Below are 26,087 nucleotides of genomic sequence, written 5' to 3' on the forward strand. Positions count from 1 at the left end.
TGCACTACAAAATTTCTTTAATCCATTTTTAGATATGCCATCACGAACCTGGGTGTTTTGTGTGCAATTCTCCCATTAGCACTGTACCAGCCATGACAGTGTCATATGACTTGGCATGTCGCTGCGCCAACTAGTCATGCGACATGCTTTACGTGCTGGATAGGCTTGTAGCATTGGCTGCAGTACATCAGAAGGCGACACTGGGCATGGCAGGCACACTTGGGATGTACATCCTGGAAACACGCTGGGGCCGGACAAATTGCTCCTTTGAGGCCCACTTGAGGACTACAAAAAGCGTTACGGACGTTTCTACTAGACACTCTTAAAGGGGCGCTGCAGAGATTTCTGAGATGGCCTACTATAGAAGTAACTCGACCTACGTGCTCTAAGCATCCCAAAAGTCCAACAGTTACAGACATGTGCGGCCTATTTCCCTACTAGAAATGTGATCAAGGATAGTGGATCTCAGAGCTACAGATGGCACCACCAAACCCGATCAAATCTGGTCGAACGACGAACGGCGCTCGGGAGCCAATCGTGAATGCCGTACGTCATTCGACCAGATTCGGCTGGGTTCGGTGGCACCATCTGTAGGTCAGATTCACAATCCTTGATCAGATTTTTAATAGGAAAACAGGCTGTAGATGACTGTATGCATTGGATTTTTGGGGCGCTTAGAGCATGTAGATCGAGTTACGGCTATAAGTAGGCCATCTCAGAAATCTCTGGGGTGCCCTTTAAGACGTCCTCAGAATTTCCTTATGTTGTCTGTGTGGATGTTTCCAGGACACCCTTAGGACGTGGTGGGGCTGGACAAATGGACCTTCTGAGCATCACTTGAGGACCTGTAAAGACGTCCTGGGGAGGTCTCTACATTCACATAGGGACGTTCTTAGGTTGTCCTCAGGGCGTGCTTATGTCATCTGTGTGGCTGTTTCCAGGACATCCTCACCACGTGATGGTACCGGACAAATGGACCTTCCGAGGATAGCTTGTGAACCCCGTAAAGACACCCTGAAAACGTCTTTACGTCCCCATGTCGAAAACCTTCGTATGTCCTCAGGATGTTCTTGCGTTGTCCGGGAGGTTTGCGACGCTCTGCTGATTGTGTCGATGCTTGACTGCGTGCACTTGCTTTTGGCGTTCCCCCCAGAGACTTGTACACCTTTGGAGCTGTAGCCGTGCTTTGCTGAAGTTTGCACTGCCTTGCTGCTACCAACGACTTTTGTTGTCTGTGTTCCTGAAACTTTGACAATGAACATCTCATAAGCTATTTTTAGGTAAAGCTGCAACTTGAGAGGGCAGTGAAATTACTAAAGAGCATGCGTCTTTAATCCATGTCAGGCTGTTAGACAAGTAACTCTTAGTGATACGTTGCAGATTGCCATGATTGCCAGTACAATTGACCTTGTTCAATCGCAAACAGGAACAAATAAATTTTTTCTTATGCCTATAAATATTTCTTGCACTATATTTAGACTGCCCTGGGAGAAATAGCTCAAACGACACAGGAAGTCGTTTGACTCACTTCAAAAAGCTTTGCGTGGAATTTCATCTCAAAACTCTTTTCGGCATAAAACGCTTTTTATATCCAAAAAAAAAGCTACCGCGCTCTGAAAAAAAAAAAGGCTTCACAGTCTCAAAACAATTCCCTGAATAAGAAATTACCTGGATAAGAACACTTTCCTCAATAATTACTGCACATGTGCACCTCTGTGCTGTGATACAACATCACACAGTGAGGGAAAAGCACTTTTTTTAATACTACCTATTTCAGGTTAAATTCACATAAGGAGAAACTGAGAAAGTTGGGTATGTTTGCTTATTAGATTCCCTTTGAACAATCGACCACGGCCATCTGGTCTGTATGGTTATTCTCGCACCAAATGACAGATTTCAGTTTGATAGTTTTTGGAAACAAAATGCACCCAATATAGTCAAAGTTAGCAAAAAATTGACGTTTAGATTTCTCGATCTGGCTAATTTCAGCAACAACAAAAAAAGGAAGGCTGTGTCTAGAGTGCCGTCCGACGGCACTCTTGCAGTGTGTTCAGGTGCCACCCGACGGCACTCCACTCGTGCCTTCAAGTGCCACCCAAAAGAAAGTATGACGGCGCGTGTATCACTGGGAAACGTTTTAAGCAACCCCCCGCGCCTGCGTTCACACTAGAGTTCCTGTTTAGGCTCCGTACGGAAGCCAGAGTTGCGCGTTCATCCACGTAGCGCCGGGTTTCCTGCACACCATTCAGAGTCTGCTCCTCACGTGACTGAATTCGGCAAATAGCAGCGCCGCGCGTTCGAGGCATGCGGTGCGCTCAAAAGCGGGGGATGCAGGGCCGTATATTGGGAGAGTCTGGCCGATGGGCGGAGCAAAGGCCACCGCCAGCGCCAAATACTCCTCCCGTAATTAGAGCATAAACTACATGTGCAACACAGCGTCGACCAATCAGCAGACCGCGATGTCACAATATTGTAAACAACATTTAAAGCGTGAAATATAAGCGTTCAATCTCGACGATAGTTTGCTCTTGACCGGCTTCCTAGAACAACGTCTCAGCTAAGACTGGCTGAAAGAAAACAAAAAACAAGAAGACAACAACGTTGAGGGGATGCCACACCGGGCGTCGGCAGCGCCTCAATCTAAGCCCTGGGCCTCGGTACCTCGGAGGCAGCAGCTTTCTGCTTTGACTGGGCTACAACCTTGGAGGCTGATGCTTCAACCATAGTGAGCGACAGCACCATCATGCTCCTGGGGCTCCTTTATGCTACCGTGCACAGATCGAACGGCAGGCTGCAGATCCCCTTGGCCTGCTGCTGACTTGCCTCAAAGGAATGTGGACATCTTCAAATCGGACTGACATCCTCCGCAATAGCAATAATCCATCTTGTCGTCATCTTGCATGTATATACTAATCGCACAATCATGTTCATTAGATGCGGCACCGCGAGCCTTTATGGTACAGGCTGTTGCCTGCAGATATTATTATTAAATAATGAAGATATTATTATTATTATTAAAATAGTGCAGAGGGTGGGGCACATGAGCGTCTCGGGACGCGGTTTACTCGGCTCGGATTGAGACGGTCCCGCTAGGCTCGTGCGCTGGCTTTGGCAGTGCTTTCTTTCCCCCAGTCCACTGATCTCTATGACAATTGCTGGACTGCGCATCCCCACTTCGCGAGTGCGGCCACCGGACAGTCATCTTGCATGCAGTTTTTTTTTTCTCGTTTTGCTAGCGTTGCAGAGGTTGGCGGCAGCATGCTAAAGACATGTTTTCTACTCGTTCGTCGTCATTCGCCGAAGACGCTCTTTAAGATCATGTGTGAGCTGTGATACTTGCCGTTGAGAACATGCGGAAATTTTTACGAAAGCGTAGTGCCGCAGGAAAAAGGCGCAACTCGTCGAAAGCAAGTTTCACTGGTCTCGCGTACAAAGCTTCCTTGGCACGCCAAAGTGCTGTGTCTCTCTGCTTTCGCACGCTTGGGTACCGACCAAGAATCGACGCCGTGTGGATGCGTTTTGCGATTGTAATGTGTGTGAAGCCGAATGTAAAGGTACAACTCGTCGAAAGCAAGTGACGGCAGTCTCGCGGCGTGATCAAAGCTTCCTTGGCACACCGAGTGCTGCATCTTCGTGCCTTCGCACACTTTGATACCGATCAAGAATCGACGGCGCACTAATGTTTTTAAGGTGTGTGGCACGTAGATGTCTTGAGATCATATATATATCGGCCACGGAGTTCTGGACGTCCAGCTGTTCCGGTGAGTTGCTATCAATAAAAGGGGGGGGGGGGGGGGGTGATCTGAGCATGCTCTTATGTACTATTAACCAGTCTTGGGCAATTTACTTTTAAAAAGTAATTCGTTACAGTTACAGTTACTTTTAAAAAGTAACAAAGTTACTTTTCTATCACACAAAAAAATTTAGGAAAAACTAGAAAACGCCCCTCACCAAGCTTTATTGCATAAAATTAAATATGCACTTTTTAGTTCATATTGTACTTAGCAGCAGTTATTTCTCGAACGTATTGTCTGAAAGTTTCCCTCATTTGATGGCAAACACATCCCTGCCCTTGCTGAACAGGCGCTCAACTGGCGGACTGGAAGGAATTGCACAGGGGCAAACGCAGCCCAATACAAATGCCCTATCCTTGGTAGCACGAGCACATTGCTGGCTCGTTGACGGTTGCGCTGGGTTCGTAGAGTCGCTGGACATATTTCAGTTCGTAGCCAGCAAGCCAGAAACAAACCCCGCGAAAACAGCAGTAAATTTTGCCTCGATTGTTGACACCACGTCGGAGTAGTGTCGCTAATCAAAATACGAAACATGCGCAGTGCCCTCCGCGTGTATTGTTGATTCACCCGAATAAAAAGTGTTTGCGCTGAAAAAAGCTCGAGGTACACCTAAGCACTTATGAGTTGTGAATCCGAAAGCACAGAAGCACCGTCGACAATGTGAATGGTGGAGGCGACACCATGTTGGTCGGCGGCAAGACGAGCAGAAGCCTCCGAGCGAACGCCAACGTGTCTGTTTTAACCGGTACGAGGCCCGTAGTTGCATGGGGTTGCGGCGGTTAATATTATCGGCGCGCTGGTGGCACGGACACGCAGCGCTATCTGGCGGTAGTTGTTGAAACTGACGCGTGCAGCGGCCAATGGGAGCCTTGTCGCTGCGCGCCAGCCATTGGGACCTTTGGGATCAGGGAAACTAGGTGCCGTTTTCACGCTTCAAACTGATGACGTCGGCTCGCTCCATGGGACCAGTTAATGCTTTCGCATTAAAAGAAAAACCGCAACATAGATAGCACTACAAGATGCTAAGATGTAAGTGTTCAGTCACAAAGTACAAGCAAGTGCGTAAAGATTACTAGATTTTTATTTTTCATTAGATCTACACGTTGGCTATATTCAGGTCGTGACTCACGAGAAAGAATGTATTCACAAGTTTGTGCAAGGCCAACTGGACACTCGATATGTCGGAAAAGACAATTTGGAAAGCGCAAGTAATAGCTGAATTGCACCTGTTCAAAGATATATTATTCATAAGAAAACTGGCAAGTAACGACAAAAGTAATGTCGTTACTTTCATCATTACCTGAGAAAAAGTAATGGAACTACAGTTACAAGATACATTTTTAAAAAGTAACTCGTGAGAGGTACAAGTTACCAAAAAGTAACGAAGTTACAGTAATGCATTACTAGTAACACGTTACTAGTAACACATTACTATCCAAGACTGCTATTAACCATGGCTAGGTTACAAATCTACTCTAATGGTTCACATAGCACGAATAGAGCAATGCTGTGGAGCAAGGAGGGTTTTCGAAGGCAAAAGTACAAAATGGCGAGAACAAAAATTTTTGAAGCGCGGCCCATATGGTTGTGTGCAATCTGTTGACCAATCACAATTAGGCGAGCCTCGCTCAAACGTCAAGTGCAATTAATAAGTAGGTTGATAATGAGCCAGCACTGATCAATGATAAGGAGCTGTTGTGCGTGGTATTCTGTAAATCGTCTAACGACAAAAAAAAGACATACCTTCCTTCCCCCCTCTTTTGTCGCTACTGGACGCAGGGTCAAGCTCAATTCTGGACTGCAAATGCCACAAGTATACAGTCGTCCGAGTAAAGTAAGACGCTGATCCAGAGGCACATTCAGCTTTACGCACAATGCACTCGCAAAACACATCCACACGGCGTCGATTCTTGATCGGTATCAGGGCGTGCGAAGGCACAGAGACACAGCACTTCAGCATGCCAAGAAAGTTTTTAACACGCCGCAAGACCGGTGAAACTTGCTTTCGACGAGTAGTGCCTTTTTCTTGCGGCACTGCAGTTTCGTAAAACTTTCCACGTCTTTTCAATGGCAAGTATCACGGCTAACACAGGATTTCAAAGAATGTCTTCGGCGAATGACGACAAACGAGTAGAAAACGTGTCTTTAGCATGCTGCCGCCAACCTCTGCAATGCTAACAAAAAACTGCATGCAACATGGCTGTTTGGTGGCCGCATACACTGCAGCGAACAAGCGGGGATGCGCGATCCAGCAATTGACATAGCGATCAGTGCCCCAGTCTCAGCTGAGACGCTGTTCTCCGTCTCGCCCTACGATGAACTGGGGCCCAAAGGCTGGTGGGTGGAGCACTACCTCAGAAAAGCTTGCATCCGCATTGCGAAAGAATGCACGGGAGAAATTGCGACACGCAGAGTATGAATAACATTAACCTAACGCACATGATTCTCTCTTATGATGGTGTGCTATTTTATATTGATGAAATAAAGGCACATGATATTTAGTTTCATAAACGTTCTTGCCATATTTCGTAAACATGTCAACAGTTTGGAGAAGTTGGATGGTGCGCAGGCAACACCGACATAAATTTGTTTCGCCTTAGCCATAACAATCCAATCCAACTTTTGTGTGCGTAAAACGTACCTGGACCCGCACCTCCCTTACGCACGCAGTCCGTACATACACTCCATGTCGAGCATACTATCCGACTCATCCTTATTTCTTAGGGGGCCCTGCAAGGACTTTTTTACTGGTTTTTATTTTGCACCGAACCAGAGCGCACTGAACGTAGTAAATTAATGAAACTTTTCTTTTCTCGAAATTCGCTTTATTTTAAAAGATATAGGCAAATTAAAATTACAAAAACGAGCAAAAAATAACCTCCCTCATGACGTCCTTGGTTGCTTGACTGGCCATGAGCTCGAGGAGGGGTAGTGAGCTTATCGAGCGCTCACGGCTGCCGCACTCCGTGTCGGCGGCGCGAGAGAGTGCCACTAAAGCATATTCTGGATAGGCTGTATGCAGCGGGCAGCCAGAGCGGCTCGCATTGCATTTGCTGCGCGATTAAACACTAATTCGGCATGACACTTCATTGGCCACAAACGACAGCAAACACGGGGTAAAGATCAGTTCAGGATGGCAGCCACTTCGCGCTGCCATACCGCGAAACGGGCAAACCGCAAGACAAAGCTTCTCGCCGAAGGCCTTCGGAAAGCTCGGAGCCGATCGGATCCTCTTGTCCATAAGACCGCAGCGCCGCTGCGTACATCCGGGACCTTTCCGTGTCGGCGCCTGATCCCACTACTCCTTTCTAGTGATCGACACACCCGCCTTTTCCACCGCTTGGTGGCGGGTATGTCGACGGGTCATTTCTTGTTTCCGTACTTTATAAACTGCATTTGTTTGTTTTCTGCTCTAAAATACTGAACAAAAACTACCTTTATAAATAATTGAAACGGTTCGCGCCACTTATATTTTGCATTTCAACTAAAAAGAATCTTTTAGCGGCTCTGACCGGTAGTGAGCCCAGGACCAAAGACGTCACATTTTGCGCGCTTTCGGTGCCGCGGGTCGCCCTCGTCGGTGGAGGAGGTTTCCACGTCGTCCAGTTATAATATGACGCATTGATATTTAGTTACTCTTTCCGCGCCCGCTGGCTTGCCCAAACCCCAAGAGACGTGGAAACCGGAAAAAAGGTAGACACTTAAATATGATTGCAGGGCCCCTTTAATGGCCACTGGTTCTCATCCCGGGTCCTCTTTGCCCCATCGCTTCCAGATGGCATTTAATCCCTTCAGTAGTCTTCAGTAGTTGCAACCAGACGGAGCCGCCGAGAGGGCTCAATAAGCAGACAAAACATTTGCCTCCACATGACGCGTCTTGGAGCAGTGATACGTACGACGGATCAAATATATATGTGGTTTCTCACAGGCTCGTGATTGGACCTGGCGGCCTGTAGCATTGGGCTTTAGTCCATTGTAGGATGAGACAGAGTATAGCAGGTCGGCCCTGGTTTGGACCGTACATTCATTTATGCTATCGTTGAATATGGACCTGACGAGAACCTCACATGCACCAAGTTTTGTCACCAAGAGTTATACCTTCCTACTCGAGCGACGCTAAAATGGCTTGAAATTAGCGAAGTCGCATTTTTAGAGCTCATGATCACCGCTAGGGGCTGTTTCGAGGACTGTGGTTGGCCTCGAGATGCTCGTCTATTAGAACCAATGTGTGGCCAAACTCTCCCAATGTAAGGCTCTGGCGGAACGTACGCCGGTCGCGTGGAACATCTACTTTCCTGCACGGCATTTGATCCGGCTCCTCACGTGATCGGATCTCGGTGAATAGCGGCGCGGCGGCACGTGGACAACAGACGCGCAACTCTGGCTCCCGTAGGGAGCTACAGGAACTCTAGCTCACACCTTCGCGGCGACACTGCGGATAGCGGAGAGCAAGCCGTCTGCTTCTCGCGCGGAGGTTCCGGTGACGTCACAACGACGCCGAGTTCTGACTAGCTTTGATTGAAAGGATAGTGCGTAGACCTCACCTTGAGCCGAGACGTTTTCCGGCAAAGCACAAGCCGCAGCGCTCGATCCAGATTCGAGGGCTTGCCTCAACGTCTATCATGCAACGAGAACAACAGAAGATATCAATCGAGGAATGCATGGCCGCAAAGCTGAAAAGATCGTACCTCGATTCGCCGCCGCTTGATGTAGGCCGCTCGTGCTGGAACAGCGGGCGGACGGTGGGCAAAGAGCGACGGCACGGCATCTTTTTTCAGCCTCGTGCCCTTCGCTGACAAGCCACAAGCAGCCAACACCCGTAGGTCTCGTTCGTAACTGTCCGGGGAAAAATGATCGGAGCAGAGCTTCGACCTGGGGGTCGGCGCCCAAGGCTTTCCAAAGTCCACTCGTCGAACAGCGTTGACCCACGCCTTCTGCAATTTCCGGTCCGTTGGAAACTTATGAAAAAGCACCTCCGGGTTACGCAGCGGGTTGTTTGAGCAGCCCACAGCGCTACAAGTTGTGCTCGGCATCTTTAGAGGCACAGCTGGGCAGTCTTGGGCTGTTGTTGGTCCGCAGGGCGAGTTGCTAAGCCGGCTAAGCGTTGAAAATGGTTAAAAATCGCGCACTAGTACATAGTGATGGGCTGAAATTTTGCAGAATTGAGAATTCGGCGCCGAATCTTGGGATTCCGCAAAGTTCAATTTTTTGTCATTTTTGCCGACCTTTTCGAAAGATCTAGCAGATGGATGGACGTTAATGGCTATACCCTTTGTAACGGGCGGTAGCTTGTGCCACCTAGAGATTCTTCAAAATATATTGGTGCTAAACCTAAAAGTTCATATATCGTTTCTTCGTGAAAAATTTGCCTTTAGGTGTTTTGTTTTAAATGCATATTGACACAGTTATTACTAGGGGTGTCGCGAACTTTTGTCGAACCAGATTTTTCGGTCGAACTTTCGGGGTTCGACTGGGTTGAACCGGTTCGACGAACCTTCGAACTTTTCACCAGATTCGACCGGTTCGACTTTATGGACAGTGTGGCCAGACCTTGATACAAGCATGTCTAGGTTTGGAGAATTTCTTTTTTTTATACAGAGGGTTATTGTATTGTGTGAACAGCTGCAATTAAAAGAAACTAATTCTATTCACTGAAGAAGTTAATAACTTAAATTTTAGTACTGTATTGACTGAAATAGCCGATCAGCGCTGCACTTAATTCTTCTCTTAGCCATTACCATCCAATCCGAAGCCAACTGGCCAGCCTGTCGCGCATGCGCACACGAGTCGAACCTCAATACAAGGTTCGACGAACTTTCCACTAAAAGTTCGAAAAAGTCGAACCTGGTCGAACTCGAACCGCGGCCGGTTCGCGACACCCCTAGTTGAAAGTTGCGCTTTTCTGTGTCTACTCCCTTGTGTCGCACAAAAAAAACTTTTAGACTGAATGCTAATTGCAATGCAATATTATTTTGTTTTGGCACAAACTACTTGTGAGCCGAAAACAGGGGAGTGCTTTAAATTACTTGTGCGTCAATGTTGCAACTTCGTTGCTTCAATGGAAAGATGAAATAAAATCACATTATCCCGGATGTACCACATCATTTATCATTTGCGCAGTGGACTGCATCATTTTTGAGTAAATTTCTGGTCGATCTTTCATTTTTGAGGCAGAAAATATTGAAGAGAACCACACTCACAAAGGCTGGCAAATACAGTTACCATGTCGCCTACTCTGCACCACGCCGTAACCGCTGGTAGTACTACACTCCGATGGTGACCACACGACCGCATGGCATCCATTTGCCCATGGCCCAGTCGCGTTCTCGCGCATGGGCATACTTTGGCCGAATTTTCGAGAAACAAGTTCCTTCAAAAGTTTGGCATGTGCCAAACTTTACGGAATCTGAAGTTCGGCAGATTCGGTCCATCACTACTAATAACGCATTAGGTGTAACTAGTTGCTTTTTGGAGTAACTTGCAACTGTAACTCATTACTGCTTAGTGAAAACAACTTGTAACTGTAAGAGTTAATACTTTTCGAAAGTAACTGTAAAAAGAAACGTCGTTAGAGCTACTTGTCAGATTTATGTGCAAAAATATTGCAAACACAACCACCAAATCGTTTCACAACTCGTGAGAGTCCCATGTCCTGGTACACGAAGGCCGCAGCAAGAACTGCTGCAGAAACGTCTGGAGTCGGAGGGGAAACAAATAAAAATATAAAGAAACTAAATTTTGGCTCGCCCTGCTTGCTCAAGCTGGCACCGCCAACTGGGAGGATGGGGACGTTCGTGTACGCACCAGTTGTGTATGGTACATCGCCCACAGAGCACGCAGGCTTATGGGACATCCCGAACCTCGTAGTCTTCCCGCCAGACATACGTTTCATTCGCCTCTCATTTGAATCGTCCAAATTCCAGATGTACTCTCGCAGGGTGTCTACTTCAGGCCTTTTCTCTCCCTCCCTTTTTTTTCTTCTTTACAGCCCAATTACCGGCCTTGTCTCCCGTCACCCTCTTTTTGCCCCTCCCAGGGTTTGTCACTTGAGAAAGAGCGTTCACTCGAAACGTCTGTGTCATTCTGCTTGTTTGTGCATTTTCTTGAAATTGAAAGAACGTCCTCAGCTGGGACCAGGGGCACTTGGCATCAGTTGATTTATAGATATTCACGTCGTGGGCTTTCCGGGTGGTTTCTTCTATTTCGGGTGGCGAGATGGAGAAGCACTAGTGTGTTCGATCTGGTTAGGAACTGTTGGAGAAAAGATTGCTCCAGCAGTTTGGAATTCTTTACACAGTGGTCGTTTGTATCTCGATGAGCGCTTATTTTGTTGGAGGAATGTTGCCGCAACATTGCTCTCCAAGTGTTTCATGAAAAGTTGCGCGCGCGGAGTAGAAAACAAATCGACCGACGAGTGGATTGGAGTGGCATAAGAAAACATTTACAAAGCTGATTGCAAGGTATGACTTATTGTTGACTTCACATTTGCACAATTCTTATTGGTTCCGTCCGATTTCGCCTCATCAAAAAAATTTAAAATTATAATTGGCTGATTGTAGACTGGCAGCACGATTGGATATATACGAGATTTAAGCACCTGCTGTTCGTGTGTTCGTGTATAGCTTATGGTGGTCACACTTATTTTAAAGTTGTTCAGGGACCAGGTATCTGCTATGTTAAAAATTGGAAAAACTAAAGTCGCCTGTAATTTGCCGAAGAAGAGACTGTAAATTTATAATCATATATTTTATTTACTCACATACCGCCTTAAATTATTATCTTGTTCAAGGAGCTATTCATGGTAGAAATTGAACCAGGAGGAACCAAACATATTAATATTGATTATTAAGAAAATCTTAGTTTCTCAAAATAATCAGATTCTATACCGTGAACAAAACAATGTCTTATTAGAAATCTATGCTAACTTAAAGGCATATAAAAGAATGTTCCTTTTGAATGTTCTCCAATATTTTGTAAAGTAACAACGAAGTAACGGGGTTACTTTGGCAAAGCAACTGTAACAAGTTACTCTTTCAATTTTGTAACTGACAAGGTTACTTTCCCCTGAGTAACTATAACTGTAACACTGTTACATTTTAGCAGTAACATACCCATGACTGCAGTTCGGCCAGTTTTTCTGACAACCCGATGAGCACGAGTGTGCACCAAGTTGCTCGCTAAAACGAGCCTTGGAGTCCTCCCAAGCAAATAAACAAAAGGCTATACCTAAGCTACACGGGCTACAGACAAAAGCAACGGCTAAACAAGCCAATCACCAGTTGAAGTCCTGGAGGTAGTGACTCAAAGAGGCGCACTTACACTGCTCAACCGCGCAACGGATACACTCGTCCGGATCGGAGGACAAAGAGAGAACGACCATGACGCCACCGCCCAACATTGCTTTAGCGATCGGCAACCCGCTGGCGGCCCGCTAAAAAGCAGTGGCTCGCAGCGGGTCACATTTTTATTATTGCCATTAGTTAAGAATGCGGCGTCCCCCAGATGTAATATTTTGGCTGGGGTCGTTATTTATGTCATTAAAGCGATACCAGTAAATTATTTCTTTTCGAGTTTTGGCCAGAGTTGCCCTTTAATAAAGGTTTTCATGCGTTTGCGAGGCATATGGTTGCAAATTAGAAGAATAATGCCACGCTACTTTGGTCACCCCAACCAACGAGGCAATTGCAGCTAGGTATTCGTTAGTAGTTTCTGTAGAGGGAGTCGAGTCTCAAATGTTTATCCCATAAAACTTACTTTTGGAACACGCTTTCGAGGACACTATTGACTCGCTATATCCAGATGTCACTAGTATGGCATAAGAAAATTTTATAGCGTGGAACGTGTTAATTTATTAGGTGTCGGACAGTTAAGACCTCATCATTTTCTTTTCTTCAACCGCTTCATGTGTTTGAGGGCTTTCTTGGACACCCTCTGTTGCTTTGCCATGGCCTCCTGGTACTTCTTCTTGTTGAAACTGGAAAGAGGGTTAAACTTGGTTAAACTTGTTTGAATCTTTAGGCCGGCTCAAAGATGTTGCCATGTGCATGGCCAAGAGCAAGCGCTTCTTCATACGTCTAGAAGATCTGCATTTGCTCTGTGCTGTGCTGGCCTACTACACTATAACAATGTAATAGGCTAACACAGAGTAAGTGTGAATCTTCTAGAAGTAAAGAGAAACATTTCCTCTTGGCCATGCATGCGGCAATATAACGAGCGCTGCATATCTACTGGAAGCAATAAATAGCCTCCTAATAATGAAACTCAATAAGGAATCTGCCCCAATTGGCAACAGGCAGCAACAATAAAGATGCATAAACAACAGTTCAACAAACCTTTTCATTTATACAATAAAGAAATAGCTGATAAGCAATTTAAAAGGAAGAAAAAAAATCAGAAGGGATGATTTAAACACATTTAAACATCTTTAGAATGGTCAGCCTAGAGCATTTAGAAGATTCAAAATGATCAGTTCAGCGACCTAGGTTTTCATTCTGAAGGAAGGTGACCATGTACCGCATTTGCTCGATACCAAGAATCCCTTTTTTTTTCAAGCTTGCAATGCTCAGACGGGTGGCCAGGTTCAAAGGAAGCTCAATGTTAGAAAATCTGCGCAAGAAATGTCACTTTATTTAGAGAAATGCAAAGGTACTGGGTACAGCGAAAGAGGAGAATAAGTTGCATGCAGGATCTAGCTCTCACTTTGCACCATGTTTCTCGAGTCACCTACTCTTGCCTCTTTGCGTTTCCTTGTGATCCAAGCTTTTTCACGGGCTCTTACAGCATAGGCCAACACCTTCTGGTGGTTGACGCTAAAAGCCAGACCACGTAAACAAAATTTAAAAAAAGAGCACACTTGTGAGACATGTTAAAGGAGCTGTGCAACAATTTCAGGGCTTTGCTTAAATAATTGTGGAAGTTGATGCCTGACACTTCTGTAGTGAACTACAGAAAACAGATTTTGCCTGGATACCCTAGTTTGTATTTAAAAAAATGAAAAAAGATCCAGGTTTTTGCCGCCTCTCAACTCGTACATCGTCTTCCGGGTCACGTGCGCGGTGACGTCACTTGAGAAGGCGCGGGGTTCCGGAAAAGTTCTCTCTTTAGAGCCATCAGCAAGCAGCGAGAACTCATCCGCTCGTGACCACGTGCTGGCGGGCGCCCCGCGAAATATACGGTGAAAGGAGGAAACTCTCATCCGGGTCTGGCCAAGCCCGTCCTTGCCCGTCCGGCGCTGTCCCCCTCCCCCTCCAGCTTCTGGTGGCTATTCGCGGTTTTGTGGACCTAGGATAGATGGCGCCACTAAAACTCCGTATAATAAAAGTTTTTTCGATGATACCAGGGTTTTGACGCATTTATATATATGTTGGAACGACAAGATTTGTAGAAAAGTTACCTTTTATCGAGCAGATATTCACACAACTTGCTATCTTTTTTACAACTACCCAAGCGACGTCACGCCGCTTGTTTCTCATGGCCGCCGCTCGTGGCTGCAGGTCGGGAAATAGTCTAAGTTTTTCCTCGCTATTACGCGGCGGAATCGCAACATTTCGATGAAAGGAGGTGTGTTTTCTGCCATTTGTGACACAGTGAACAATATCAAAAGCAGAAAATGCCAATTCTTTCAACGTTAAAATCGTTGCACAGCTCCTTTAAGCCCAATTGGAAAGCATCCTGCACCAATATATGGACATTACTAATCCTTCGAAACTAGGTGGGAGCTTGCACCACTTATGGACCGGTGCTGCCACTTGGTGCCAGTGACTTGGTGAGCTTGTTGGTCGACTTAGATGATCAAGCTTGACGGAGAGGACCACGCTTCTCTCCGATCTTATTTCCTTCACTGAAAAAGGCTGCTTTCATTCGCACACCTATGACATTTCGGCATTGTAGCCTTGACGTTTTGATTTCATCTCAAATGTTGCTTTTAAATAATATATGCCGACAGTCCCGCATATATTATTTAACCAGTCGACACAAGCTGTCGACTGGTACCACTTAGTTTAATTTAGCTTCACGAAATAACTTACGTAAATTTTTAAATTTTGTAAAAAATTAGATTCAGCCATAATTTGCACCTGCTACATAAAAGCCATTCTCTATTTATTTAAAAAAAATGTTCTATTGTTGCCAATGATGTAAACTATCTATGGGCTTAATCAGAGTTCCTTTTATTTGCTCTATTTGCTGTATAAAGTCGCCAATTGATCGTTTGGACTTGGAGGGGACCCCGAAATTGTCTGAATTATCAAACGGTCCAAAAAATCTACTGGGTGTCTCCCAAGGAGCGGCCAGGCTCTTTAAATCAACCGCAAAATTCGGTTTCTTAGCCTATCGCGCTACGACTTTGTGCAGCGTTGCCCACAGATGATGCATCTTTTCTGTAAAATTTGCGAAGGGCAAACTTACCTGAGGCAAAAGTAAAGAAAGAAAAAGGCTTAGCTCCTATGGAAACGCGGCGAAGCCACCGGTCTTCAAACAATATGGCACCGCTTCACACGGGAGACAAGAGACGGCGCAAGCGGTCGCAATGCCAACTGCTGCCAATCAGCGAGCATACGGCACCAAAAGCCGGCGTCTTTAACAGACAATCTTTTCGACTCAAAAGCGGCGCGAGCTTTTCTGACATCAGTTGCCAATGCATTATTTTATCATCCTTACTAATAAAACCTACTGAATGGACACATAATCAATTAAAAAAATAGTTTGTCGGGAAATTTTGACTGTTTTTTCGGGGTACTTATGTTGTCTGCTTAGCAGTTCCTTGCTGTTAACGCGCCTGTTTTTATTTCTGTGATTGTCACCGCTGCGGAATGCGTGCCGCTTTTGAGTCAAAACGATCGTCTGCTAATGCCGCCGGCTTTCGGCACCATATGCTCGTTCGTTGGCGGCAGCTGGCATTGCGATTGCTTCGCCATCGAAGGTTTCCCGTGGGAAGCGGTGCCACATTATTTGAAGACCGATGGCTTCGCTGCGTTTCCATAGGAGCTAAGCCTTTTTCTTTTTTAACTTTTCCCTCAGGAGAGTTCGATCTTTGCAAATTTTACAAAAAAAAAAAAAAAATAATGCACCATCTGTGGGCAACTCTGCACAAAATCGTAATGCGATAGGTTAAGAAACTGAATTTTGCGGTTGATTTAAAGAGCCTGGCCGTTCCTTGGGACACCCAGTATTTCAGCCAAAACATAAAATTTCTGAGCATATTCTGCTGCGTTTTGGCCATTTTCCACTTGCTTGGTGTCAATTTTAAGTTCTCATGCAACTTACGCTTTATATTGTCCACTTTTCACTTCTTTGTTTATCTGTTCGATAACAGTGCTGCACTTTGTCGGCACCTTCATTGGCACAAACAGCGAAGTTGAGGTTGGCGCCATTTAGCACTATTTGTAGACAACATCCAGTTCACCAAGCTCGCTTCAACACAAAGCCTATTGGCAAAAAACCTTCGCGCTCAAAGAACACAAGAACGGCAGACAGCCGCTCTTTTTCGCGGTTGCAGTCGAAAAACACGGATTACGAGAAAAACTGGAAGAGCCATAAGAAAGGGGCAGACGACGGCCATCTTGGCTACAGCGGAACCGGACTATAGCCTCAACCCAGCTTGTTCATTGCATAGGACGTGATATCGAGGCTACAGGGCAAAATCAAAACAAGCCAAATGGCGGTGACTAAGCTCGCAGCGCTATTGTGGCGGTTGTTTTGTGGCTGCAAACTGGGGAAATCACACAAATTATGTAAAAAATATAGAGGAATAAGCTCTCTGGCATTCGAAATTTTGGTCAATGTTATACATTAACTCTATGACGGTTTGGCGAAAACGTCCAAGCGATCGGACGTGTCCGAAAAATCAGTCGGCGACTGTACTGTAAACAACTTAATTTTTGCAAGAACGTAATTTTTGTGAATCGCCTACAAGTCACAAAAAATAGGTGCAGCGAACAATTCCGGTTAAATGCAAACAGATTGGAATCTATATGATGATCCCACTGCGTCACGAAATTAGAACCCGCAAATTATTCCAAAACTTCAGCTTTGACATAGATAGCGAAATATTGAGCCCGCAAAAAGATAAGTTGTTTACAGTAGGTGATCAAACACACATCCACACGAATCGGCGAAATGGTAGTTTTACAAGTTGGCTTTACTGCAAGGTTTCTAGCCTTAGAATACAAGGGCAGGGGAGTCACGAGTGTTTGGGAGGTGAAGGGACAACAGGAAAAGAAGGAGTAGAGGTGGAAGGGAGAGTTATCTGATCGTAGGACTAGGAAAAAACTCTGCCCCTTTGCCCTTTGTCATTCTAACGCCACTAGCTACACATATTTATTTATTTATTTATTTTTTTTTGCGGAGAAGGGAGGATTTATTTTGGGAATCTCCAGCTGGGGTGCATATTTTGCTCATCTCAATTCAGTGCACATAATATTTCTTTATCTTAACGGAAATCGAAAACCAGAAGACGTGATTTACAACTGGCAGCTATCATTCCAGACCCCTGCTCCAGCTTTTTTACATTCAAAGTTGCTCGTGTCTAGTTTTATAAATGTCCGATGTTCACAGATTCGGTCGAGTCTTACGACGGTCGACATAAAAAATGAGCAATCCCGCATGAATCTGCAGTAGAGTCACGGCGAAGTCGTTGGGCATCGGTGTCGTGTTCGGGCACTGTGGAGTCTCAACAGCGAATTCTCTCGACAACGTCGTTGTTAGTGAATCCACGGCCCACTTGCGGCAAACACACCGAGGCTCGATGAGAGAAGCCGCAGATGCGTCTGTATTGGTGTCGCCGCGTTGCGAGATGCTGTGCTGTCGACATTGCTGACGTAAGCTAATTAGCACTGCATGGATCTACCAGCAATGAGATTTGGAAAGGGAGGGGGGGGGGGGGGGGGGGGGGGGGAGTAACCTTAACCAGAGAGTACACCTTTAAACGCGCATCTAAGGCATCTTACCCTTGAAATGGAAAGCGAAACACTTCCTTCGGATGAAGGGAGTGCACCTTCGAATGCGTGCCAATTTTGATGGATGCGATAGGTGCTGCCATCTATCGACCACAGTAAGCATGTTGAGTTTTATTTGCATTCACGGAGTGGCGAAATAGTTTATTTGTTCCAGCACGAAATATCTCCGTTAATTGTTCTCATTCATGCGCGCTTGTAAGCGTCACAAAGGTTTCAAGGGTGCAGAAATCGTGGCGTTGCTCCAGCGAAGTGACGACTATGGCTCAAACATGAGTACATGCTCACTGACAGCGAAACCTCGTCAACTGACGAGAATGACAATGGAGAAGACATGGACGCTGTGCCAATGTGGACAACATCCGCATCCTCTACATTGCTGTGGCAAGGCAGCAAGGCTTCGAGCTTGCTTTCCTCCTGAGGGATGTGCAAGGACAAAGTATCCCTTTGGTGACACAAGTGAGCTCACCATATTTGATTACTCTGGACACTAGACTCGCACAACTAATTGCAGACCCAACCAGTCTCCTCCCCTTCTCGAAAGATATCAGACAGCAGCATGTCCAAAATGTAGACAAATTGCAGCCAAGAGCAATATTGGGAGCCGACAAGCGAAAGGCGGCACCAAGCTCCCTCTGAGTGTATTGATTCTACAAGCGATTATTTACAAATTGAGCCTGGCCTAATACTTTCCCCGAAACACGCTTTTGGAAATGCCTGTCCTTATGACCCACCGTGCAAAAACAAACATGTGAAAATGAACAGCTCCGCACCTCAACACGAGACGAAATGTGCCGTTGCCACACATGTGAATACCATCAAACGCCTTTATAATGAAGGCCTCTCGTACGAAAGTGCTCATTTATTGATGTAAAATAAAGTACCGGCCAAACTCCCATGCGTTGAATGTGTATATCAGACTAGTACAACGAATTCCTGTTTAATAAATATTTCTGATTGATTGATTGGAGTTTTATGGCGCGAGAGCAACTAGGCCAAAATGCGCCAGGAGCATACACTATTGCAGGAAAAGGGTAAAGGCCCGTTCACACTCCTGCAACCGAGTACGACCGAGAGAGACCAGACCGGTTTTTAAGCCTCTTGCGATATCTTAGGACCAGCTCCGCTGCACCGCATCCGGTCCTAAGAAGTCGCAAGAGGCTTAAAAACCGGTCTGGTCTCTCTCAGTCGTACTCGGTTGCAAGAGTGTGAACGGACCTTTAGGGAGAAGACAGAGCTATAGTAGCTGGTCATGCAATAAAAGTATGAACATGAATCGTGTAAAAGATATGGATATGAATTTCAGGTAAGTATAAAAGTTATAATCAATAAGGAATTATCTGAAAATAAAAAACACACAGTGAAAAAGGAGGGGTTATAACAGGTGTAGATAGCCTGTTATTTTAAGAAATTCCAAAACTTTACTGAAAAGTACAAGAGGTTCATTTCCTAGCAAAAATTTGGGATGAAATGGAAGATGGGATCTAAAAATAGTGGAAAAACATACTCGTCGTTTTTGATCCAAGTACCTAAAGATGCCACAGAATGTGTAGGACAGTCAATGTTTTGCCACAATGCTCACAGTGCGGGGTATCATTATTACAAAGTAAATATAGATGCGTTAACCGAATGTGTCCAATACGCAAGCGGCACATCAAGACCTCGTGGAACCGGTTCCTCTGGTGGGAACTCTCCCATAACCCTAAACAAGGTTTGATATTATGTAGTTTATTGTCTGTTTCTTGATTCCATTCCAACTCCCAAAGTTCATAAATTGATTTTTTAATAACTGGGTTAAAATCCTCATAGGGTAGGCCGACCGATGCTTTTAGGCCACCATTAACAGAGGCAGTCAATCTACCTGCTGCCTCATTACCTGGAATACCTACAAGGCTTGGCACCCAGCATAGTTTTATATCAAGGCCAAGTAGGAGAGCACGATTCATTTGGACACGCGCTTGTTGAACGAGGCGATTCTTCCTCACGGTAAGAGAACATACAGCCAGTAGAGCACTCTGGGAATCTACAAACAAAATAGCCTTCCTCACACGGTCTTCTAAGATGTGTTCAAGCCCCATGAGCACAGCGTAAAGCTCAGCAGTGAAAATACTTGCAACACTGTCGATACGTCTCGCTCTACTAAAGTGTTCCGAATAAACTGCGGAACCTACGAAAGACAAGCTTTTGGCCCCGTCAGTAAAAAATTGCACATAGTCTTGATATTTCTCTTGTAATGCAAGAAATTCCTTGTGAAGAACCTGATGGTTAACTGACCTTTTATTATATTTTGTAAGCGACCAGTCACATGACAATCTTACTGCCTTCCAAGGGGCAACTAAATATTTCTGTTTAATAAAGCAATTGCACGGCCCCACAAAGCAAAAATGACTGGCATTACGAATTTTCTAGGTGAAAAGTAATCAATTTCACGTAACTTGTCACTCTCGAGTGCCACACAAAGAAAAGAGGAACATTGCGGCAGCAGCAACGGTTAAAACGGCCGCCGCACCACCTCCACCTCTACCTCTGCCGCGCTGCCTCTGCCATGTGGTGCATTCTCGGTTTTGGGTCTAAATCATTTGTTAGTGCACAAACTTGTGTCTAGATGGTGCTTTGTGACAACACTGCTCCGAAATGCCAGCTCACGCCGTTGATTATGCGCCACTCAACTCCAAGATGAGATATTTTCAATGCTCCATATGGGCAGTGCATGCACATAAGTCAGCACATTTGAAAGGACCAGCCTGAACGAGAGTATATAGGAAAAAAAAAAGTTTTTGTGGGCAGTCACAACTTTTTTTTATACTGTCTTGATATTGGTTTGAATGACGTGCCAATCTTCATCGCGAGCCACCAAGATTCCCAACCTTGCTCGATCCGAGTACAGTGGACTTGAGATAATTCAAACTCGGATATTTCATACTTCCGGTTAATTCAAACAAATTCTACAATTCTGGTTTTCAACGCATTCATAAGCTGCTTCATTCAAACAGCATTTTTGCTTAATTCAGTGCTTTTCAGCAGTATGCGGGTGCTCAATGAGAAGCACCCTCGATGGGACTAGCCCAGCGCAATTATGCAAGCAGTACTGTCCTGAAAATCTGCTTTCATTATTCGTGCTTGTTCTTTTTAATACATCTGAGGGGATTAAATTCGAGATGAAAAAAAAAAATAATATTGGCATGTGGCAGGAAAACTGATAAATCCCCTCGATTAGGAAAGCAGGGCACCTATTTAGGTTTAACTTCATGTCAAACCTGTCATTTACATGCCATCTTCTGAGGCCACATTTTATAAACATAGTTATAGTTAAGCTAACTAAGCTTAGAAGTGGACAAGTGCAAGCTTGGGAGCATCCTTCACGAGTTTCAGCTGAACTTTCTTTTAAGCATGGTACAATGGTAGTGGAGGGCTTGGAAAAACTATTTCAATATTCAATTTGAAAAAATTTGGAAGAGCTGCTATTTGCTCCAAACTTCATCAATGTTTTATGTGTGTGCCTGCTTATAAATAGGCCTGCATAAAGAAAAGTGTAAAAAATCTACTTAGTGTGTTGCTATTCATAGAGCAAATCGTTACCTTTTCTCATATCATATTTAAATGGATTTCTAATAATTCAAGCTTCCTGGAGCTTGAATTAGTGAGTTGACTGTAGCCCCTTTGTGAAACTGGTTCTTGCAGTGAGGCCGTGTGTGCTACAGAACTGCATCTAGCTCAAATGGGCGCCAATGTAATTCCTGCTCAAAGCAGACTATTTTGACCATTTGGAGATTTTTGGCTTACTTAGTCTGTACTAGTTTTTTTTTTGCCCTTCTTCATCCCCTATGTATGCTACTCTTGACTCCCACTGACACCTTTAGAATGCTACAAGTATTTTCATAGCTTAAACTCTCTGGAGGAAGCAGTTTACAAAGAACACCGTGTCTGCTTCATAGTAATTAGACTACCACAACATCAAAGCTAGCTCTTAACCCCTTAACTTGGGACTTTTTGACCAAAGATATCTGTAAAATGGGGAGTTTTTTTTTAAGTGTTTCTAGCTCTCGAAGGTATAACAATAATCTCAAAACCTAAAACAAATTTATTCATATAAAGTTGGATGTGCACCCCGGCACTTCCTATAATCCGAAAAACTAAAAATGTTTCCGATACACGAGGATAGATGGCGCATCCTACCCACATGCTGAATTGAGCGAGCGTTTAAAAACGCGCTTCCCAACAGCAATGAAAGTGCAGTGCATCTATACAAGCGTCCCCCGATCTACGGTCAAAATTGACGCGCATCTAAAGACGCGCTCTCCAGTTAAGGAAGGACAAAACCTAGAAAATTCATTTAACAAAAAAAATGTTGATTTTGAAAATTACTTTTATTAGGTTCACAAACTCCTGAAGAGTATTTCCACAAAGTTTCGTTCGTATCCAATACATAGTTATCTTGTTATTAATTATTTTCGGTGCGATGCAATGTTTGCCTTATTCAGCTCAGAAGAGCGCCGCGTGCGCAAGGCCTAGCTAGGAGATTGTAGTCTCGTTGGAAAGCTGAACTCTTCTATTTTCAACGCTGATACTAATCGTTGTTCAAGAGTAAGTGAGCGCGCTGGAATACATGTGTGAACTACGTCGAAATTTACGTGATTTTGGGAGAAAAAGATGCTATGCGGACTTCTATTGGCCAAAATCATGAAATGCGGGCTCGCTCATCGCATGCTTGTTCTCGTCTGGAAGCCTACTTCGCTGCTTCGTCAATCTCAGTCTCCTTCGCAAACTTTTCTATCTACTTTTTGGTGATCTTTTTGGGGATCGTTTCGAAGATGCCTGTGGTAAAGTTGTGAACACGTCAAAGCTTCGGCTGCCGCTCGCGATTTAAGAGACAGCGAGGACTTGGTGAAAAGTATGCTATCGCTGCCGCCGCCGATGACAACGTGCTCGAGTCGTCGAGATCATCGCCCGTTCCACCAGTGCCTGCAGCAGCAGTGGCAGTACCCGAGATTGGTACGTTCTGTGACTCGGATACGCTTACTGCTTTTGAGCGGGAGATTAGCTTTCTGGAGGCAGGCCGAAGCGACGGTAGCACCGAAGATCCCAGAGAGCCCTGTGGCGAAGGGGCGGCCTGCTACCGTTTGGTGGACATGGCTTGTCTGCGAAGCCTGGATAAAGTGCTGCTCTGTCCGAATTGCCAAGCGTGTGATTTAAAACTTAAAGCGATACCGGAGCTCATCTAACGTTTTTCGTTGAGTGTCCTGTCTGCGGAGTCGTCGTGTCCGCGCCGCTCTCGTTGACCATCGATGGCACCAAACAGAACGAGCTTGCCGCACCGCTCAGAATGGTTTCGCGCAACTGCGGTATTGGCTTTACGAAGCTAATCAATTTCTTTACAGAGCTGAATGCACCTCCGCCGATGACCCTCGAATCTTATCAGAAGATTGCAACGAAGGCGCATGACGCGGCCATATGGGCGTCAGCAAACGCGATGGCTGAGGCTGCGCGAACTGTGAGGAAGACGCTAGGGACGTTGGATGGCAAAGGCCAGCTACAAGATGTATGCATAAGTTACGATGGAACTTGGCACAAACGAGGCCACCAGTTTCATTTCGGTGTTGGTGTTGCCATCGAGCTAGACACTGGACTAGTTTTAGATTACGAAGTTGAAACCAACTACTGCCATGTTTGCAGCATTGGACCAAAAGAGGGCGCAAACAGACATGAAGAGTTGATGAAAGGGCATGAGTCTAAATGCCAGAGAAATTTTGCCAGCTCGGCCAACGCCATGGAAGTGCAGGCAGCAAGAGTGATTTTCAACCGGTCAGTGGAACTCCACAAGCTGCAATATGTGACCGTGCTCTGTGACAGCGACTCCAAAGCCTACAACCATGTTGCTGCGCTGCAGCTCTACGACAAGGACGTCAGTAAAGAAGACTGCGTGAACCACGTCGCGAAGAGGCTATATGCAGGTATGAAGAAATTGAAAAAGGCAAAGGAGGGACTCGGGGGACGAGGCAAGCTCACAAATGTCATAACGAAAAAAATGACAAACTATTACGCCACTGCCCTAAAACAGAATGCACCAGATGTGGCAGCGATGCAGCGTGGTGTGTATGCAACCCTGCTACACATGTATTCTACCGATGACGAGCCTCGGCACATTGCGTGCCCAAGGGAGAGGATTTGTGGTGTTACCACAACCACCACCTTGCACTCCAAGCAGCCCTAAAGGCGTCGATTGCAAAACCTCACCGGCCGGCATTCTCCAAAGATGTGGCCAAGGAGCATGTGCCATTGCACACCTGCCGGCAATATGAAGGTGAACACCTTACCTGGTTGCTTGCCTGTTTTAGGCTCCCTAAAGCTATATTAACTCTCAACGTCTCAAATGGTATGTGGCTTGGGGGTCTAAACTTTGCGTTCTAGCACTCTTCTGGAACAGAGCTTGTCCCAAAACTTGCAGGAGCGTCAAAAACAAAAAGAGGGCAGTTCACCTTCATATCGCTCACGGGTGTACAACCGGCTGATGCACAAAGACTTGTTGGCCAGGTGCTCACGCATGACAACTCGGAATGCCAATGAGTCCTTCAATGCTCTGATCTGGAAGATGCCAAAGACGGAGTTTGCCTCCCTCCGGACTGTTGAGACTGCAGTGGCACTATCAGTTCTGGAATACAATCTGCGACTAAGGGGCTTCGAAAGGGCACTGCTCGAAATGAAGATGGAGGCTAGAACACACCACAAGTCGCAGGCAAGAAAGGCAACTCAGTACCGACTTGCCAGGTCTTGAGCCAGTGCATTAGAGTCTTCAAAAGTGGCCCACAAGCGATGGAAAATGGAAGCAGTGGCCTCTGAGCAGAAGCGCTTACAACAGGAGGGTCCTACGTACGCTGCTGGACTGTTCTAGCGACCTAACAGAGGTGCCACAGTAAAGGCGTAGGTGTGAAAACTTTGAACATGTTTCTCTCCACTTCATTTTTTAGGGGCGAAGCTCCTTAGGGTCTAGCCTTGTCCCGCGTCTGTGCTCAAATCGATTGCCATCCCATCTGTCTTCTTAAAAAAAGAAAAAATGTTTGCGCAGTCGACAGGATTCGAACCTGTGTGGGGAAACCCCGATGGATGTCTAGTCAATTGCCTTAACCACTCGGCCACGACTGTGGGACGAGTAGGGGGCTCCGAGATGTGGTAGTAACTCAAGAGCTGAGGATGTCATGGATGAAACGTTGCATGTAGCCGCTCAACGTCTATACAGGAGAGGGAACTGCGGTCAAATGCGTATATAATCACATTAAACTTTGCATGCATTAGCTCAACGTTTATAGACAAGAGGGCGCTGCGGTCAAATGCTAAAAAAATCAGTATCATCAGCACCACCAGAGCTTCGCCCCAATCAACATCATTCACCATGTGGAGATGCGGTCAGTTTTTTGGTATAAATTCCATTTTAGTCAATCTATCGTTTGATAACGGCAATACAGGGAAGGCTCTTTCTTCACTTTTCCTGACTGAAGTTTAATAAGGGGTGTGGCTATGGAATTCTTTTGTCACTTTACGGATGTCTAGAGCCCTGCGCGGATAACAGTTTGAGTATCCGCATCCGAGCCGCATCCACAAACTTTTTACATTATTGTATCCGTATCCGATCCGCATCCGCATACTTTGTATCGGTATCCGGACAGCATCCGCAAAATGTGGAACCATGTGGACGTTCTTGCTAACCAGCAGAGGTTATGATTACATATAGACTAGCAAAATCAGCGGAAATCACGCCGACTGCGTTCTTCCCCGCCGCACGCAGAATCGAAAACTTTAACCTGTGGCCTCCTAACTCTCCCCTGAAGTCTGAACGCCTGGGAAAGAAGGTCATAAAAAAATAAAAAAGAGTTCGGAGAGAGAGGAGGAGAAGCAGTGGTAGGAAGACAAAATCCTTTCTGTGATGTTACCGAGCGTGTGCGGCTGCCTCGAGTCTCACGGTGTTTCGTGTCAGCCAATGGACAGATGCGCTGCTAAGTCAGAGTCTAAGGCCTGATCGGATCGACTAACGCATTGTTCGAGAAAGATTGCAGCCTGCAGGCGCCCAAATATCAAAATTGAAAGTAAACATTTTTTTTTTTTGCTTGGGGCGGCTACGGAGGTTGGGTGCGCAGCCACTGGCATTCCTGGCGCCCTGGCCTCATAACCGGACGAATATGAACTACCAGACTTCCTTGGCTAGAACTCTAAGCACACAAAAAAGAAACAGCACTTTACGAGCTCTGCCTTTGTGCGTGCGCCGCTGATTCCGAAACTCTGCAAACCGTGGCGCCACAGGGTTGCGCTCGCTGTCGAAGAACTTCTTTTGTTTTTGGTATCATGACCA

General features: G+C 45.7%; 2 protein-coding genes across 2 annotated transcripts in view; both read right to left on the reverse strand.

Moving 5' to 3' along the window:
• On the reverse strand, positions 1-9,049 carry LOC115324821 (peroxynitrite isomerase THAP4). The gene is made up of 3 exons (XM_029985485.3): positions 8,483-9,049; positions 8,339-8,411; positions 1-1,246 (listed from the first exon to the last, which is right to left on the reverse strand). Exons 1-3 carry the CDS (start codon positions 8,825-8,827, stop codon positions 915-917), a joined length of 750 nt encoding a protein of 249 aa, XP_029841345.2. The 5' UTR covers positions 8,828-9,049; the 3' UTR covers positions 1-914.
• A 3,569-nt stretch (positions 9,050-12,618) lies between these two features.
• LOC8026709 (deoxynucleotidyltransferase terminal-interacting protein 2) overlaps positions 12,619-26,087 on the reverse strand; it is a 51,161-nt gene continuing 37,692 nt past the window's right edge. Inside the window, exon 7 of the mRNA XM_029985484.2 lies at positions 12,619-12,768. Coding sequence (XP_029841344.2) covers positions 12,672-12,768 — 97 coding nt within the window. The 3' untranslated portion in view covers positions 12,619-12,671. The remainder of the gene's footprint in view (positions 12,769-26,087) is intronic.

This window comes from Ixodes scapularis, unplaced genomic scaffold (assembly GCF_016920785.2).
Source record: "Ixodes scapularis isolate PalLabHiFi unplaced genomic scaffold, ASM1692078v2 PGA_scaffold3__209_contigs__length_174095766, whole genome shotgun sequence".
Taxonomy (NCBI): domain Eukaryota; kingdom Metazoa; phylum Arthropoda; class Arachnida; order Ixodida; family Ixodidae; genus Ixodes; species Ixodes scapularis.